This window comes from Rhamphochromis longiceps, linkage group LG7 (assembly GCF_057381845.1).
Source record: "Rhamphochromis longiceps isolate RC_006_pf linkage group LG7, R_longiceps_female_GT1.1, whole genome shotgun sequence".
Taxonomy (NCBI): Eukaryota; Metazoa; Chordata; class Actinopteri; order Cichliformes; family Cichlidae; genus Rhamphochromis; species Rhamphochromis longiceps.
In genome coordinates, this window is record NC_140563.1 from 40,331,667 (window position 1) to 40,349,625 (window position 17,959).

The 17,959-nt window shown below is 40.6% G+C and overlaps 1 protein-coding gene across 1 annotated transcript; it reads right to left on the bottom strand.

Annotated features, from left to right (window-relative positions):
• Nucleotides 1–480: 480 nt before the first annotated feature.
• LOC146665860 (anthrax toxin receptor 2-like) lies at nucleotides 481–17,679 on the bottom strand. Its single transcript, XM_085413644.1, has 17 exons — nucleotides 17,369–17,679; nucleotides 13,626–13,697; nucleotides 12,264–12,335; nucleotides 12,078–12,159; nucleotides 11,849–11,953; nucleotides 11,004–11,072; nucleotides 9,839–9,919; nucleotides 9,681–9,741; nucleotides 7,915–8,010; nucleotides 7,096–7,165; nucleotides 4,503–4,581; nucleotides 4,217–4,312; nucleotides 2,906–2,956; nucleotides 1,927–2,022; nucleotides 1,631–1,804; nucleotides 1,470–1,550; nucleotides 481–740 (listed from the first exon to the last, which is right to left on the bottom strand). The coding sequence occupies exons 1-17, from the start codon at nucleotides 17,491–17,493 to the stop codon at nucleotides 702–704; spliced, it is 1,449 nt and encodes a 482-aa protein (XP_085269770.1). The 5' UTR covers nucleotides 17,494–17,679; the 3' UTR covers nucleotides 481–701.
• Between the last annotated feature and the right edge of the window lie 280 nt (nucleotides 17,680–17,959).

Genomic DNA, 17,959 nt, shown 5'->3' on the forward strand with positions numbered 1-17,959 from the left:
GTGTTTTGTCATTTTATTTGTCATATATGCTACTTTTTTGTGTATCTTTTGTGTCATCAGTCAGGGTACTTGTACTGAAGGTCTTTGTGTAAAGAGAATGATCTATTTTCTTTCAAATAAAAGAATCATGAAAACACTGCTCCTTTTCATGCATGGAGACTCCTTTAGTTTGGGTTTTTTAGTAAAATACAGATTACAAATAGTAGGGTTAATCAATTTGTGTTCTAGTAGCTTTAATTTTAGTGTTGTACGAACACCTTGCAGCATTTAAGGACAAAACATTTAAGAAAAACTTCTGCAGCCGAATACAAATTCTGGTGACTATGTCAGGCACACAGCTTGTGCTGCTGTGCTTCATTTGGAGCTGTTTGTGAAATGAGGCTCAGCAGGTTGCATACGTACAGAATTTCTTCGGCAGAGACTCTATATCACACTTACAGCATAATGTAAATAAAAGGTTTTGTGAAAACGAAGCACTTCCGGTCAATTTTTAACAATGACTTGGAACATAACCAGCTTCTGACCCGGTTATGTGCTCAGCATAGGTTACCACGGTAAAAAGAGAGCCAACTGTGACGCCACAATGTACATAAAGAGGTTTATTTACAATACAAAGTAATTCTTCATGTTGGATCACACATGTTTGTCATCTTTGGCAAAACTGGCATGAAAACGGGAAAACTGAGCCTCGTGTTTGAACATCAGTGATTCTGAACTCTGGTGAAGTTGATGCAGCGGCCCTGGAGAAAACAAAGGAGACACGCCATAGTCCGATTTAAACATTTAACCGCAGTCAAGTGGGAATGTAAAGTGATTTTAAATTCAACATGCTGTAAAAAAGCACAACTTATTTATCCCACCCAAGCCTTGATGCACCACTAAAGACAAAAACTGCTTTAAAATAAAGTGGAATACTCTACAATAAACCTTTCATAACACATCCATTATTAAGCTCTGAGCCCACTGGGAGGTTTTTAAAACCGTGAACTCAAAGCCCCCAAAATTTATGATGAAAAGGCCCAAGTTGCTTCTAGCTCTCCCAGCAGCTCAGCTGACGGAGGATCGATACAGTAAATCCACGTGAAGTCTCAAAATAAGACTTAAACTAAACCATTAAGCAGCCTGTAGCTCATGTGCGCTGTTTCATGACACACTCTGGAGGCGTTGGCATTTAAACTGTTATTTATAACAAGCGAGTTGATACAGCAAGCTGTTATCTATCTGTTGTGCACAAAAAAACCCAGCAAGATTGGCACTATATTATTATTATCTGTTATCTAATCAAATCACTGGGGGATCAAGAGGGTGGATCACTGATCTAACCAATTTGATGGTTGAATACTTTTGGCAAAACTCAGACTGGTGACAGTCCAGCTGGATGTAATGAGATTTTTTTTATATGATAACATGCTGAATTGATAGCCGTGTTTCTCGTAAGCTTTTTTAATAATGCTGCTGATATTTCTTGCCTTGTCCTGAGGTGTTGGCCTCATGATTGCCACTCTGTCATATTGTCTTCTCAGTAACGCCAGCAGCGCATCAATACGTCCCTGAAGGCAAAGACATTCAAAAACATTACAAAACAGGCAACTTACAAAGGACCTAAATATTAAAGAGATCGTTATCTCACCTTGATGGGGGTGTACCATTTGGAGTGTGATGAGGGGTTGTAAACCGGAGGAGGCCTTGGTGGGGGTCGAGGAATGATGGGCTCCTCCACTTCCTCTGGCATAGTGACCACAGCATTTCTGGCCTTCTCTAGCCGGGATCCCTCCTCTGTGGACCCCTTCTGGCCCCAGCGCACCTGCAACATGTGGGCACAACTGACTGATACAGCTAACATTACTGCATCTTCACTATAGCAACATTAGCAAATCAACAACAAAAGCTTAGCAGTAAAACCTTTTTTTTTTTTTTTTAATTTACCTCCATGCGTTTGATGCCTCCAGCACCCCTGCCGCCGTAGTATGAAGCATCCACTGTAGGCCACCTGTGTTTGGGCAAAGGGTCTTCTTCTGGCTCCTTAAACACAAAGTTTTTTAAAATATTTGAATAAAGTTTTATTATATTCAAAATACAAAATTATATAATACTATTCTAAAACATTCCTTTGCTAAATACTTTATATTGAGCTAAAGAGCAACAGTGTAGCCACTGGAAAAAAAAAAACTGCCAACCATGAGACAAAATTTTAGGTTAGTATCTTGAAATTTCGCCTTAATAACTCAGAATTACTCAGAAGTTTGAGAAAATAACTTGAAATTTTGAGTACATACGAGATAATATAATTTTTTTGATAATAACTCCAAGTTTGGACTTGGAATCTACCCGCATGATACATTTCTTCTCAAAATTCACACAGGAAAACATTTATGCCACCATGATTGGAAATGATTGGATTCGATGAAGTACATGAATGTAGTCAGTAGATGCTTATCCACAAAGAGAAGACTTTTATGTAATAAGCATAAAAGCTTCGTTGTAATAAGTACTTCCATTTTTTTTAAATCAAGCAATTAAAAACAGAGAGAAAGGTTTTGTGTTGCTGATCAGTCTATAATCTATAGATCCAGTGGATTTACACCAAAGGTTCAGCTGCAGTGGTGGGATATTTGTCATGCAAAAACATAACTGCATTTTTTAATTTATTTATTTTACAATGAGGGAACTTTGCCTTCTGACTCATGCTCGATGAATAAAATCTGCCACCAAACCACTTCTGTCGGCTCCTTCTCCCCAGCTCCACCTACGCTCCTTCTGTATTTGCCCAAAATTGGATTTTCTCACTGCTTTTACTGCCAAAATGGCAACGGGTGGTAAAAAAATCAAAGCGTCCCTTCAGTGATATGAAGTCCTTGGAAAAAGAAAATATGGCTTTAAAAAAAACAGTCAGTGGAGTACTCACAATCACAGGGGGGGGAGGAGGGGGGCGAGAGGGAGGGGGGTCTCTGATGACCTGCGAGAAACGAAACATAAATCTTATACAAAACAATAATGACATATATCTTTGACAGAAAGCAGTCTATCTGCTGAAAGACTTGCAGACTTTGTCACGGCGGTGTGCGTCAGTGTGAAGATGAGGTAGACCCACGAGCAGACACGGTGGAGACAGAACTAGGTTTCCAAAAATAAAGCGAGCCTTTATTGTGGCTGATGGCATGACAAAAACACCAGGGAACACTGAAACTGGGAAAACTAAGGGGACTAAGAACACTGTGTAAACTAAAAAGACTATGACACTCTGTGAAAGAACCATGAAAAAACTATGAACACAGAGTAACTAGGCAGGCTGTGAAACACAGTGACACAATAACGGAAACTATGAAAACATGAGGTGAGGATAACAGACGATCTGACACTGACTGAGCGGAAACACACAGACTAAATAGACATAAGGAATGATCAAGGGAAGAGTCACATGGGGAAAACAGCTGACAACAATTAACATAATGACAGGACAGGGGACGTGAAAGTAAATACAATAAACAAAAAACACAAGGCTCTTTCAAAATAAAACGGGAAACATAACGAGTCCCAGACTTGACTCGAACTTGACAAACAAAGAAAACTTGGACATGAAACATGACAGATAAACACACGAAGACTTAACATGACAATCTGACACAGAAAACTTCACACAGGGATGAGACAGATGGGGAGCTTGATAAATCATGAACTAAAACTGTAACCTAGGCATGACAGAATGTAACTAGAAAAACTGAAATGAAACTAGACTGAAACGAATAACAAAAACATCAAGAAACTCAGAATACTGGGTCACATGACCCAGGACATGGACAGACTTGTTAACACTGATGTCTGTTTATTTGTGTTTGGTGCTTATGGCCACCAAACACAAATAAACAGACATCAGGTGTGATTTACTCTTTATGCGACATCTCATCGCTGTGATCTTTTGCATTTAACCTGCCGAGGGACTGCAGATGCAAATGAGCTTTAAGCTTATTCAGTGCACCAAATAATAACATGTATGGTTATAGTGCACACGGCCCCATTTCAAACTGGTGCCTTTCACTTTACATTCATTGGACATTCAATTCCACAACAATTCATAATTGCAGTATCCGACTCAAACACCTCACTACATTTACTAGTTCCTGTGTCCTTCTGTATTTCTTTTTTTATATGCTGCTTTTAAAACGACTGCCTTCAAAATGAGTTTTGTTGTACAAAAATGCACAAGGACAAAGCTCACCACGGTGCAGCAGAGAGGCCAGAACCACCAGAGCAAACCCAGGCCCAGCAACAGCAACAAAGCCAACAGGAACCAGAGCACCCAGGTCCCATCTGACTGCAGAAAACACACAACACAACATTATTTGATCTTATTCTGTAATCTATCACAGTTACGTCAGTATGCTCTCCTGTACCTACACAAAAAAGTGTTGTATCTAAATTAAATAACAGAGGGCAGTGTGACATCATACATGCAGGTAACTCCTTCAAAACTGTTCGTGTTATACAGAATTAATGTTACTCACACATGTTGTGGCATAGATGCTCATGGGACTGTAGATGTAGGACTTTCCATGGTTTAAGCTGACCAGCACTTCAACTGATCTGTGAATAAACAGAATCACAGAACACATCATGAGATCTAGTCCCTGTTCAGAGCTCAGTGTGACACTATTGGCACTTTTACAGTTAGAATCATAGTAAAACGTGTGTGGGGTAGTCTCAAATGGATTGATTTAAATATAATTATAGTGTCAAATCATCAAATTATTATAAAGAACCAGGAGTTGCTGCAATAGGGAGTCACCATCATTTATATTCTTATCAAGTTTTGACCAGACTCCCTTATTTCTAAAGGTTGTTTGCTTTTGCAAATGCTTTTTTAACTTCATGTTCAACCCAACTGAGACTTTTCCAGCTGTGAGGGCTGAGGAGGAGAAGTAGAGAGAGAGGGATTGACTGTTTGAAGTGTAGAAGTCAAATCAACCACTCACTCTTTAAATGCCACGCTGGTCAGCCCGACTTCTGTCCATCCAACACTTTGACACAGTTTTACTGTAAACATTGTGCCTGTTTGCATTTTCAGAGAACAAATCTCAACATCAGTCAGATGAAGAAATGCTGATGAACTACAGTCTTGTAAAAAACTAAGTACACGTCGTGATTCTTAACAACAAACATTTGTACAACCACTTTTAGCAGCAATGACAAATTCTTATCTGTATTATGTTATCGGTCTCTCACATTGTTGTGGAAGAATTCTGACCCACACTTCTTTACAACATTGCTTCATTTAAAGTTTTGGGGGCATTTGTTTAAGCACAGTCTTCTTAAGGTCCCAACACAGCATGCCACTCAAGTCTGAACACCTTGAGCTTTTTCTTTTGCTGCTTTTCTTGCAATCATTGACCCAATTTCAGCCGAGCTTTAGCTCTTGGACAGACGGCTTTAACGTTGACTCTGGAATGTTCTGGTATAACGAGGAGTTAATGGTTGACTCAGTGACTGCAAGATGCCATGGTCCAGTGCCCAAACCATCATTCCTCCACCACTATCCTTGCTTGACAGTGAGTAAGAGGTGTTTGTGCTGATATGCTGTGTTTGATTTTCGCCAGACGTGGTTCTGCGCATTACAGCCAAACATCTCCACTTTGGTCTCATCTGTCCAAAGCACATTCTTCCAGAAATCTTGTGGTTTGTCCAGATGCAACTTTGCTAACCTAAGCAGAGCTGGCATGTTGTTATTGTAGACAAAGGCATTTCTCCTGGCAACGAGCCCCAATCGCTTAGTCTTTTTCTAACTGAGCTGTCATTATTGCACAGTCTGACATTGGGGTGAATATACTGGGACATCCACTCATCTCAGGATTTTGACCTTTGTGTTGACACACACCTTCAGACTAGCAAACTTGCAGAACTTCTAGCACTAATAATCAGTTAATCAAGTGCATTTGATTATCACCTGACTGCTACTTACCCTTCTTAATTACATTAATTAAATGAATGCAAAAATTAAGGATGTACTGTAAGTCTTGTTCTTACCATTTAAAGTGCCTTGAGGTGACATGCACAAGTTTATGAACACATGTTAGCGTTCATAATGAGGCTTTATGCATCAGCTTTTGAAAATGTTGCCACACCTACAGTGAACCTATTACATTCATGTGTAGAACCATATTTATAATCCTGGGACTTTTCTACATTATAGCTTTGCATGTTTCAAAATACAAAATAATTGTCATTTATCTAATACGGGACCTTTTGTGCTGCCTCATAGTTCATCATATAACAGAAACAAGTTATTTTAGCCCCCTTTGCTTTCTATCGAACACTTTAGCTCTGTCCACTCTCTGTGATGTCATACTATCATGTTTGTATCTGTTGATTTTCCTCCTGCCCCACTGTTGTTTTATTTCTTAAGATATCCTTGTTTTCATTGTTACATTCAGTCGTCAGTACCATTCATATTTTCTTTAATCTCCTGTGTGTGTGTGTGTGTGTGTGTGTGTGTGTGTGTGTGTGTGTGTGTGTGTGTGTGTGTGTGTGTGTGTGTGTGTGTGTGTGTGTGTGGTCTTGCCTTTCCCCTCGTCAGTTATCAGATGATCTGTCTACCCACCTTCTCTTCCCTGTGCTTCTCATGCCCTATTTTGGAATCCTGTTTAGTCTTTTCTTACCCTTCCAACTCAGAGTTTCTCTTAAAGATTCAGTATTTGTTTATTTTCTGTGCCTCTGCATCCTGTATTTGGGCCTCTGCGTCAGGCTGCGACACACACAGAGATAAGTGCAGGAAAAACTGCCTGAAAAGCCTCTGTTTATTTAAATCGCATATAACCAGAAAAAAACATATAAATAAATCTAATAAAGAAGGAAACTAAAAAACCCTCCCAGTTCCCCCTTAAATTATTTTCCTGATATGGCACTTTTGATGACAGTTTCTCTTCTTTTTAATTAAAAGTCAAAATCAAGCTGCTTTCAGAGAAACTCTGAGGTACACATCATACGAAACAACACCCAGAGAAGGATTTTTCTTTCTTGGCTTTTTAAGGCAATCACAGGTACCAATAGGCTCCGTTTTTTGTTACACACACTGTGTTTGTGCTCACGTGTGTGTTGACTTACTGTCCGACCTCTTCTAGACGAACGGCTGGACAGAGCAGATACCCATCTCTCACTACTGTTGGCTTTTCAACTGAAAGGAAGAGGAGGCAAAGATGAACTCTGCAAGCCCACACAGGTGGAGGAAAAAGGTCCGTACTTTTCTACTTCAATTAGCTGCTTTGGTTTCTTGTAGCAGAGACACATCATTTAATTCATCGTTTAATTTTACATATGGCAAATTAGAAAAAAAATTAATCTTAATGTTATTGTGCAACTTCTTTGGTATGTACACAGGTTGAGAGACGCTACAAACAGAAGAAGCATTAAGCTTCTTGGCTGTTTTCTGTGACAAACTGACTGAATAAATTCAATTTTAAATTTGTAATTCGACTGCAAAAAGAAGTAAACACAAGAGATCCAGATACAGTTTTGTGTTATCTCCTCATGTCCTCTCAGTAACTCCACCCTGTGCCATTGATCTGGTAATGGACTAATGAGACAGATCATCTCCCTCCTCGTCCCTCCCTCTGCTCATGAGCACTCTGCTCTCATAATATCTCCTCTGTTCTCCAACTGAAGTCAATAAATAGCAGCCACTGTTTGCTTCTGGACGTCATGACTCTGATTTTCCACTGCAGCCCCCAGAGATCTGCGCACTATACCACATTTTCACTTCAGAATTTCACTTTAATCCTCGAGTGCTTTACAGTATCAGCGTGCAGTGAACCTGTGATACTGTTTCACTTCTTTAGCAATGCAAAGACTGAATCCTTAGCATTGGCATCTAAATGCTAGCTATGCATCAGGTGTGTGAATCATAAGTGTGTGTACTTTACTGACTGTGGGTCACTTGATTGATGGTGAGGGAACAGAGTACATTGTCCATCCTTTTGGATCCGCTGAAGCCACTTCCCCTCAGGACCACGTTGAAAGACTCTGGGAAACATCAGGTAGATCACATTACTCTGACAGTGCACTTGAATGGCAGCAAAGCAAAACAATAATTATTAAACATGAAACATTGTGATCAAAGTAAAGTGACTCTGTGAGGCGATGCTTTCAGCCACATCCTGGGTCCTGGATTTCTTTCTTGAGTCTTCTGGTTTCATTATTATTCTTGGAACATTTTCCTTAAGATTTTGTTCACTTCAGGTTCCAAAGAGCGGTACTACCACGAAAACTAAGTTGGATTTGTAATTATCCAGGTTGACAGTGAAGGAAGTTCACTTCTTACCAAGATATGCTTTTATCCAGTGCCTACTGACAAAGTAATTCTCCATTAATAATCTTTTTTTTTTTTTTAAATCAGTGAAATTGGTGTTGCAAGCAGACCTGTCCATGTTTGTGATTGGTGAAATTAGTTAAATATGATAAACACATTTGTGTGGATGCTTAGCCAGACTACTGATCACATGAGTGACTCCAGATCATGGAAAAAGATCCTGGGTATGTTGAAGTTGCTTCATAGTAAAGGTGCTTGAGTATTTGTGTGTTTTTAATGCCTGCTGAGTTCCTTCAGTGTTTCCCTGTTTTGCCTCCCTCTGTGCTGTCTATGCTGTAATGCTTTTTGTCCTCTCTCTTCTTGTTTTTTGTTCTTTCTGTGCCTTTTGGTTATTTCTCATTTCACTTTAAAAAATATGTTTTCTCTTGTGTCTCATTCAAGTTGTACTCTTGCTTCTTTTCCCTCCTTTGTGACTGTCGGCTCCCTGCTTTTCTGCTCCCTCCTGTGCCTTGTTGTTTACCTAGCTCCCAGCTTATATATACACCCATCAGGCTTAACTTTACGACCACCTGCCTAACAATGTGATGTTCCCCCTTTTGCTGCAAAAACAGCCTTGACCTGTTGAGCCATAGATGCCAATCTCTGAAAGTGTGCTGTAGTATCTGGCATGTAGATGTTAGCAGTCCTGTAAGTTGCGAGGGGGGGCTTTCATGGATCAGACTTGTTTGTCCAGCACAGATTGCTCGAATGGATTGAGATCTTGGGAATTTGGAGGCCAAGTCAACACCTGAACTCGTTTTTCTCCTTAAACCATTCTTGAAACCAGTTTTGCTTTGTGGTTGGGCACATTATCCTGCTGAAAAAGGCAAGAGCCTGCAACAATGCTTAGCTAGGTGCTACGTGTGAAAGTAACATCTACATGGCTGAACCAAAGGTTTACAAACAGAACATTGCCCAAAGCATCACACTGTCTCCTTCAGCTTGCCTTCTTCCCATAGCGCATCCTAGTAAGCACCTGCACCCAACCGCTGATGTGATATAAAAGGAACAATTCAGAAGCTCGTCTGTTGCATGGTACGCCACGGGCCACCCTTCGGTCTACATGTGCTGTGACCCGCAGTGGTCTCTGGACTATCATTTTTAACTGAGGTTGTTAAGTAATGTAAGATTAAAGATCCTACTGTTGTAGACTTTGTTATTTTTCCTTTATTATTCCATATATATATATATACATATATATATTCTTCATGCAACTCTATATGTTTGGACAAAAATAACAAACTCATTGGGTTTCATCATTACGAAACCACAAACACCTGTTCAAAATTACATGATAAAATTACATGAAGTTTTAAGACATTAAGACTACTTTGATTAAACTTACCATTCACACAAACACTCAGTGGCTCAATTGTGAAAACCTCAGAGCAAGTTTTCTTCAGGACCTGTGAGATACAGAGATACAGGACTCTGCATAAGCTCGCCATGCCACAGCCTGCACGTGAACGTTACTGCATGTCGCTGCATGGAGCGTAACCTCACCGAGTTCACCATGTCTTTGAGAGCATGAAAGCCGGACACAACTGGAAAGACTTGCTCTCTGCCGTCGGCTATTTCAGCAAGCTGTGGCCAAAGTGGAAACAGCAAAAGATTACTGATACAAAAAGCATTTCAAATTTCTGTTCTCATGTCTTTCTGCTTCTCAGGGAGGTTTTTGGCTTGTGCTTGGGCATTTAGGGAGGCAAAGTCTGCTACTAGGAGATTAAAGCTTTGGGGAGCTGGCTGAAGCTTTCATCTGCTGCTTTAACGATCGCAGGACAGGAAGTTTGCCTGGCCTTATTCAATTAGAGAATGATGTAATTACTTCCTCCTTTAGACCACAGATCGTCGGTCAGTCAGCGGGCAGAAAATCAGCCATGCCCTCTGACTGCTGAAGACATTACAGATCATATGTTATGTAAACTTAAGCACTTTAAATATGTATTAGTTCATGTTACACAAATTAAGAATGTCATTCAGACTGCTGAAACATCAACCAGAAATAAACAGGGCTGGGGATGTTCAGCAACAGATGCCACATTAATTGAAATATTGTTTAGATCATTTTATGATTCTCAGCAAATGTAATTATAGATTTTGCATTGGACTGTAAATCTTATTAGCACGAAAAAAAAACCACAACAGAACAGCAGCTTTCCTCCCTCCTTTGTATTGCTTACAGTCACTGCAGTCAGTAGAAGAGTTTGCAGCTGCATAAGATTTCCTGCTTTTTCTTTTCCACCACAATCGTCTCTTTCAACCGCTCAATACTTGCACAGGAAGAAATCACAGCCTATCCCAACAAATAATAACTTCACATAAGCTGCCTGAGAAAATGTATTCAGTGTTTTTTGTTTTTTTTTACAAGAACAAATGTATCATGAACCACAAACTACAAATCCCTGACAGCTGCTTGCTGTTCAGCCCTTTGGAGGTTTTTGGATTGACACGAACAGATAAGCAAAAGGGGTCGAGGTGTGTCGATAAATCTGGGCCAGAAACAACAGCCCACTGAAGCTTTCGCACACTGACATGTATATTTACTCAGAAAGACAAATAAAAGGTGTTTAAACAAGAAACAATATCAGCAACAGTATCAAGGCCTTGAGAGTGTTCTCTTTTCCCAGTGCTGTATGGAAGAGGTAGAAAATGAAGCCCCCACACCTACCTGGCTATGGTCAAAGTCCATGACCCCGATACAGTACACTCTGGCTCCAAACTCTCTGGCTTTCATAGCCTGGGAATCACAAGAGGAAAACTTAAGCCATGATTCTACAGACATACAGTGAATCCATGTGACTTATAAAACATCAGAGTAGTGTTTTTTATTGTTACAGCTCAGCCGCAGCAAATGCTGTATATTTTAAATTACGATTAAGATTTCACAGCAAACAGTTTTGTTTGTCCAGCCAGCAGCAGCTTGTCCGGTTCATGCAACACGATACAAACGGAACAAACTGAGCCTTTCAACTTTTCTTTGGTTGAGATTTGTAACAGAGTAAAACAGAGAAGAGGGTATGAGAAGTATGTGAATTTGTGTGTTTCTTCAAACAGCCATGCTATCAAAGCTGCTTTAGGCTACTCCCTTATTCGCAAGGGGGGGTCCCCACCACAGAGGATGGCTCTGCATATCTGATATGGCTTTTTTGTTTTTTTACCGGATGCCCTTCCTGACACAACCCCAGCCCCAAAGGATTTCACTGCACTCACAAACTGTGCTATATGCTCACAACCCACATTTTGAGATGATATAGCACAAAAACAGCACATCAAGTGTCTTCAAATCCTTCCTGCGTGAAAGAACATTTGGTATTCTCAGGAAAAATTCAAAAGGATGCTCATCATGACCTTCAACATAATATGGTTCTCAAATTTCATCCAGCTCCTCATTTACAGCATCTTCCACTAAGCCATTAGTGTGTGTGTGTGTGTGTGTGTGTGTGTGTGTGTGTGTGTGTGTGTGTGTGTGTGTGTGTGTGTGTGTGTGTGTGTGTGTGTGTGTGTGTGTGTTACCTCTTGTACACTCAGTTCATACGGGTAGATGTTCAGCTTGCCATCAGTAAGAACTATGATAATACTGGATGATGGTGAAGTTTGTGACTTCATTTGCTGTGATACCTGCCAAAAATACAGATTATTTAAATTAAAAAAAGCCCCAAAATAACAAACAACAATGAAAGGAAGCATCTGTAAGGAAAACAATGCATGGCAGGAAGTTGCAATACTAGAAAGGAGCGCGTACCGCTTTCAAACCTTCGTGCATGAACGTTTCACCGGCAGGTGTGATTTGGCTCAGCTTCTCCAGGCCTTCATCTATCTTAGATCTGAAACAAAAGCAATTCAATTTCAAAAAAAAGGAAAAGAAAGAAAGATTTACTGTCTGAGTGAAGCGGAGGAGAAGGATTATAAGGAAAAGGGAAATATATACCTGTCTCCAGTTAGTGGGAGAATTACAACAGCTCTAGCTGAAAAGACGATATAAGAAACCCTCATCCTGGGGCTGGAACACACACACAAACACACTTTGTGAATACACAAATGTATATTACATGTTAGCATCATATCATGATTATGCATTCCAGTCTTGCTTAAAATAAAAACACATCGGTATCAGTGCAAGCACTTTCTTACATTTTGTATGCTCACATGCTATCATGCAGTGACACATGATACACATGCTGTCAAACAAAAATTTAACAGTCAATTAAAACAGCATTGAGTCACTTTATAAGACGTCGCACAGAAAACCACAAAGATGGTGACAAAGCAGACACAGAGTCTCGCATTAATATCAATCCGTGACATTAGTTAACAAAACAGGGACTTGCACACCAGCCACAAGGCCAACGAGATGTCTCACCACACCCTTCTTTGACAATACTATATAATGAAACGGGGTAGCAGTTTGAGTTTATTGGATGACTGGTGGAGAGAGGAGGAGAAAAGATTTTTCAGCAGCTTCAGTACTCGTGGGTTTGCCATCTTTTTACTAATCAAGTGTCAGAGCAGGTTGTTCACTGATGACAGGGTTAGCCCTTTACACGCAAAACTGGTCTTCGGCAAGACGAAGAACGCACAACAGTCCCAATGACAAACCAGACAATTTACCATTACGCACGCTAAGTTTTGCAGCTGCGAAGCTTCATGTAGCCTGTGTTGATGAAATCTGTCCACACCGATCCTGATTTAAACACCTGCCAAAGTACACAAACTATTTTGTGCTACAGTAGATGTCTCCGGGACCACGTTATGCTATGATGACAGACGGGGAAAGCGGTTTGTGCCACAGTGGTGCAGCTGGTTGATACAAAAAAAACATCAGTTAATAAATGTTAATAACATGGGAGAGTTTTGAGATGGGGAAGTGAGCCATTATCCCTGTGCCTTGTTCTACTGTGAAAGGGGGACAGGACTGCCGGTTGTGGTTGGCACCACCTTCAACATCTGCTGCATGTTTGGTTCTTATATTTAGCAGTCTGCTATTAAACTTAAAGATATCACACACACCCTCAGTGCTATTGCCCAGAGGGGTTTTGGAGCAGTTGGTTGCCTTGTGTGATGTCTAGTGCCTGAAATAGGCATGCCCTAGTTTCTGCTAGCCACTACTGTTTGAACCACTGACTCTGTTTCCTCTGTTCAACTTCTTGTATGTGCTTGAAGGGCACTCGAAAGCTTCCTTTAAATGTTCTACATTAAGTGTTTTTTTTACTATTTTCTGTAAGTTTTTATACAGAGAATGAGGAGATATTAATTCATTTGCTATTAATACTGGCAGAAAACAGCTACTCACCTAACAAACCTCCTGGTGAGCTGCTCCACAAATCCATAGATCTCATCCCAGTGTCCCCACACGCTGCCTGACCTGCAAAAACAGGCAGTGGCCGAGTGAAAAATCAAATGCACCCAAACAATGTGCTAAAATATCACTTCATTTAGCATTATTTAGCTTTATTACCAAGGATTCACAACTGCACTAGAGTTATATGAAAATACTTGGGGAGCTCCATCAATTAATCAATAAATCAGAAATTATTTATGTGCTTTATATTTTCTGCATAAGACACATATATAGTTTGATTCTGCATTTTGTGTAGTATTTTACTCCATAAACATATGAATTACAAACAGAAATAAAAATACAGTTAATAGAAATCTATTATTGTGCAAGTCTTTGCACCATTGCTCTTTTCTGTATATTCTACTAGGAAAATGTTTCAATACAGTATAAAACGCAGTTCTAACAAACTTGAAGTCGATATTTAGTGTGACCATCTTTATTCTAAAACACAGCCTGAGTTGTTCTTAGTCAGGCTGTCTGATCATTTCTTGAAGTAGTCTTCAGGATTAGTTCTCCAGGCTTCTTTAAAGAGCATTTAAAGCTCTTCTTTGGATGTTGGCTGCCTTCTGTTTTGTTCTCTGTGAAGATGATTCCACGCTGCTTGAATAATGTTGAGGTCCAGGCTCTGGGGAAGCCAATCCATGGCTTATACTGTTACACTGTGTTTTCCTCTGTCCAGGTATAATTCTACTCCACTGGCTATGTGTTTGGGATCTTTGTCATGCTGAAAAGTGAAGCTGTTGCTGATAAGATGCTTTCTAGGTGGCATTTTGTGGTCGCTCAAAATCTGATGGTGTTTTTCTTTGTTCATAATTCAATCAATTTTGGAAAGATCTCCAACACCACAAGCTGCAATGCAGCTCCAAACCATGACAGAGACTACATCGACTTTTACAGATGGCTGTAGACACTCTGTGTTGTGCCTCTCACCTGACCTCCTCTGTACAGTGGGGCAAAAAAGTATTTAGTCAGCCACCGATTGTGCAAGTTCCCCCACTTAAAATGATGACAGAGGTCAGTAATTTGCACCAGAGGTACACTTCAACTGTGAGAGACAGAATGTGAAAAAAAAATCCATGAATTCACATGGTAGGATTTGTAAAGAATTTATTCGTAAATCAGGGTGGAAAATAAGTATTTGGTCACCTCAAACAAGGAAAATCTCTGGCTCTCACAGACCTGTAACGTCTTCTGTAAGAAGCTTTTCTGTCCCCCACTCGTTACCTGTATGAATGGCACCTGTTTGAACTCATCATCTGTATAAAAGACACCTGTCCACAGCCTCAAACAGTCAGACTCCAAACTCCGCCATGGCCAAGACCAAAGAGCTTTCGAAGGACACCAGGAAAAGTATTGTAGACCTGCACCAGACTGGGAAGAGTGAATCTACAATAGGCAAGCAGCTTGGTGTGAAAAAATCAACTGTGGGAGCAATCATCAGAAAATGGAAGACATACAAGACCACTGATAATCTCCCTCCATCTGGGGCTCCACGCAAGATCTCATCCCGTGGGGTCAAAATGATCATGAGAACGGTGAGCAAAGATCCCAGAACCACACGGGGGGACCTGGTGAATGACCTGCAGAGAGCTGGGACCAAAGTAACAAAGGTCACCATCAGTAACACACTACAACGGCAGGGAATCAAATCCCGCAGTGCCAGACGTGTTCCGCTGCTGAAGCCAGTGCATGTCCAGGCCCGTCTGAAGTTTGCCAGAGAGCACATGGATGATACAGCAGAGGATTGGGAGAATGTCATGTGGTCAGATGAAACCAAAGTAGAACTTTTTGGTATAAACTCAACTCGTCGTGTTGGAGGAAGAAGAATACTGAGTTGCATCCCAAGAACACCATACCTACTGTGAAGCATGGGGGTGGAAACATCATGCTATGGGGCTGTTTTTCTGCCAAGGGGACAGGACGACTGATCCGTGTTAAGGACAGAATGAATGGGGCCATGTATCGTGAGATTTTGAGCCAAAACCTCCTTCCATCAGTGAGAACTTTGAAGATGAAACGAGGCTGGGTCTTCCAACATGACAATGATCCAAAACACACCGCCCGGGCAACAAAGGAGTGGCTCCGTAAGAAGCATTTGAAAGTCCTGGAGTGGCCTAGCCAGTCTCCAGACCTCAACCCCATAGAAAATCTGTGGCGGGAGTTGAAAGTCCGTGTTGCTCGGCGACAGCCCCAAAACATCACTGCTCTCGAGAAGATCTGCATGGAGGAATGGGCCAAAATACCAGCTACTGTGTGTGCAAACCTGGTAAAGACCTATAGTAAACGTTTGACCTCTGTTATTGCCAACAAAGGTTATGTTACAAAGTATTGAGTTGTATTTTTGTTATTGACCAAATACTTATTTTCCACCCTGATTTACGAATAAATTCTTTACAAATCCTACCATGTGGATTCATGGATTTTTTTTTCACATTCTGTCTCTCACAGTTGAAGTGTACCTCTGGTGCAAATTACTGACCTCTGTCATCATTTTAGGTGGGGGAACTTGCACAATCGGTGGCTGACTAAATACTTTTTTGCCCCACTGTATATACAGACAAAAATTTGAACCAAAAGTTTAGATTCATCACTCTATAAGACCTGTTGCTACTGATTTTCAGTGTAGTTCTTGCATAATTCTGCATACCTCAGCCTTTTTTTTTCTCTCTTTCCCTTCGTTAAGAATGCCTTCTTGTTAGCCACTCTTCCACTGAGATCATTTCTGATGAGGCTTCAGTGAACAGTAGATCCACTGACTGAAGGGTTGTCTCTCAGGTTCTGTATCAGGACTTTGCTGGATTATTTTCTGTTCCTTAAAGATACGACTTTCAGATACTGTTCGTCTGCTGGATAGCTTTTAAGCTTCCTCTTATCTAGTTATTTTTTTAAAGACACGCTGCACACCGAACTGAAGTATGTCAAGTTTTTGTTAAAAGTTATTTGGGAATCACCTTATTGCTGCATTTTTTGTAGAATCGGATAAAGAAAGAGACGGAAATTATCTTTTTGCAACAGGTTGCTAGTAACAAAGTAGTAAAAGTGGCTCTGTTTTAGGCTGTCTTGTTCATCCCTTCAGTTAGATCCCCCTTTATGCTTGAGATCAGTGTTAAGTGGCTTAACAAACAAACAAAAAAACACATCCCTCCGAAAACTAGACATGGATGGGACTGAAAATGAGTGAAAAAGTAGCCAGTGTCCAAAGAGAAACTCTGAAAGACCTTCAGAAAGCCTGGAGATCTACTGCTCAAAACTAGTAGGAAAACTGTAAGAAAAATGAGGGGTGGCTCGAGACATTCGCACAACACTGTACTTTTAACATTAACGACAATAATACAGTCCGATGCAAGGATAAAATGTAAAAACAAAGAGATCTGTGACAGAATTTGACTACATCATGTTTTCCAAAAGTTACTACATTTGCAAGCGGCAGAATAAACAGAAGAGGTGAAGGGTCCGTTTATTCTGCTGGTGCATGCAGACACACAGAATAAGCGGGGAGCAGGTTGATCTGTCGCTGTTGGGAATAACAGCATAATAAGAGTGAACTTTGTGGTCACTCCTGCAGTCTAGCAGAGGAGGAACTAAACATAGCCATACATGGAGAGGACTGAGTAAGTCTCTGCCCTGGGGTAGCAAGTATTTAATTAATTAATGAATTAATGCACGGGTAAAACAGGCTAGCCTTCATGACTCACCGGTCTAAAACAAAATAAATATCAAACGCCCCATCGCAAGAAGCGTCCTCTTCTTCCAGAGATGACGAACTCACACAAACAATTGCAAGGAGTAGGATTTTGCAGCATATCCACATGCGATCCATAACCTGTGCTTCAGACTACATATCAACAACGTGTTTGGGAAATGGAAAACACAAATAAAATAAAAATAAAACCAGTCAGTGCGGTTAAGGATAGTCTCTAATCTTCACAGTTTCATCCCTGCTCACATGTTGAATCAGTGGTGTGAGAGGGCATTTGGTATTTTCCCCTTGAAGCTGCATGTTGATCATGAAATAAAATGGGCAGGGCGCACAGCTGCTCACAGTGACGCTGTCAAACTACTGCCAATGAGACGAGCCCTCGGGACGAGACGAGAGCTTCCTCCCTCTGCACTTCCGGGATTCCTTATTCGGGGGGCGTTAACAAAAATGGCTTATATATTATTAATTAATTAAGAGTTTATAGGGACGCTAAGAGATAGCATGTTGAAGTTATTTTGCATTACATATTTAGACACTAATAAAGAAAGGGTGAGTAGGCAAAAGAGGACGGTTGTGTAAAAATATT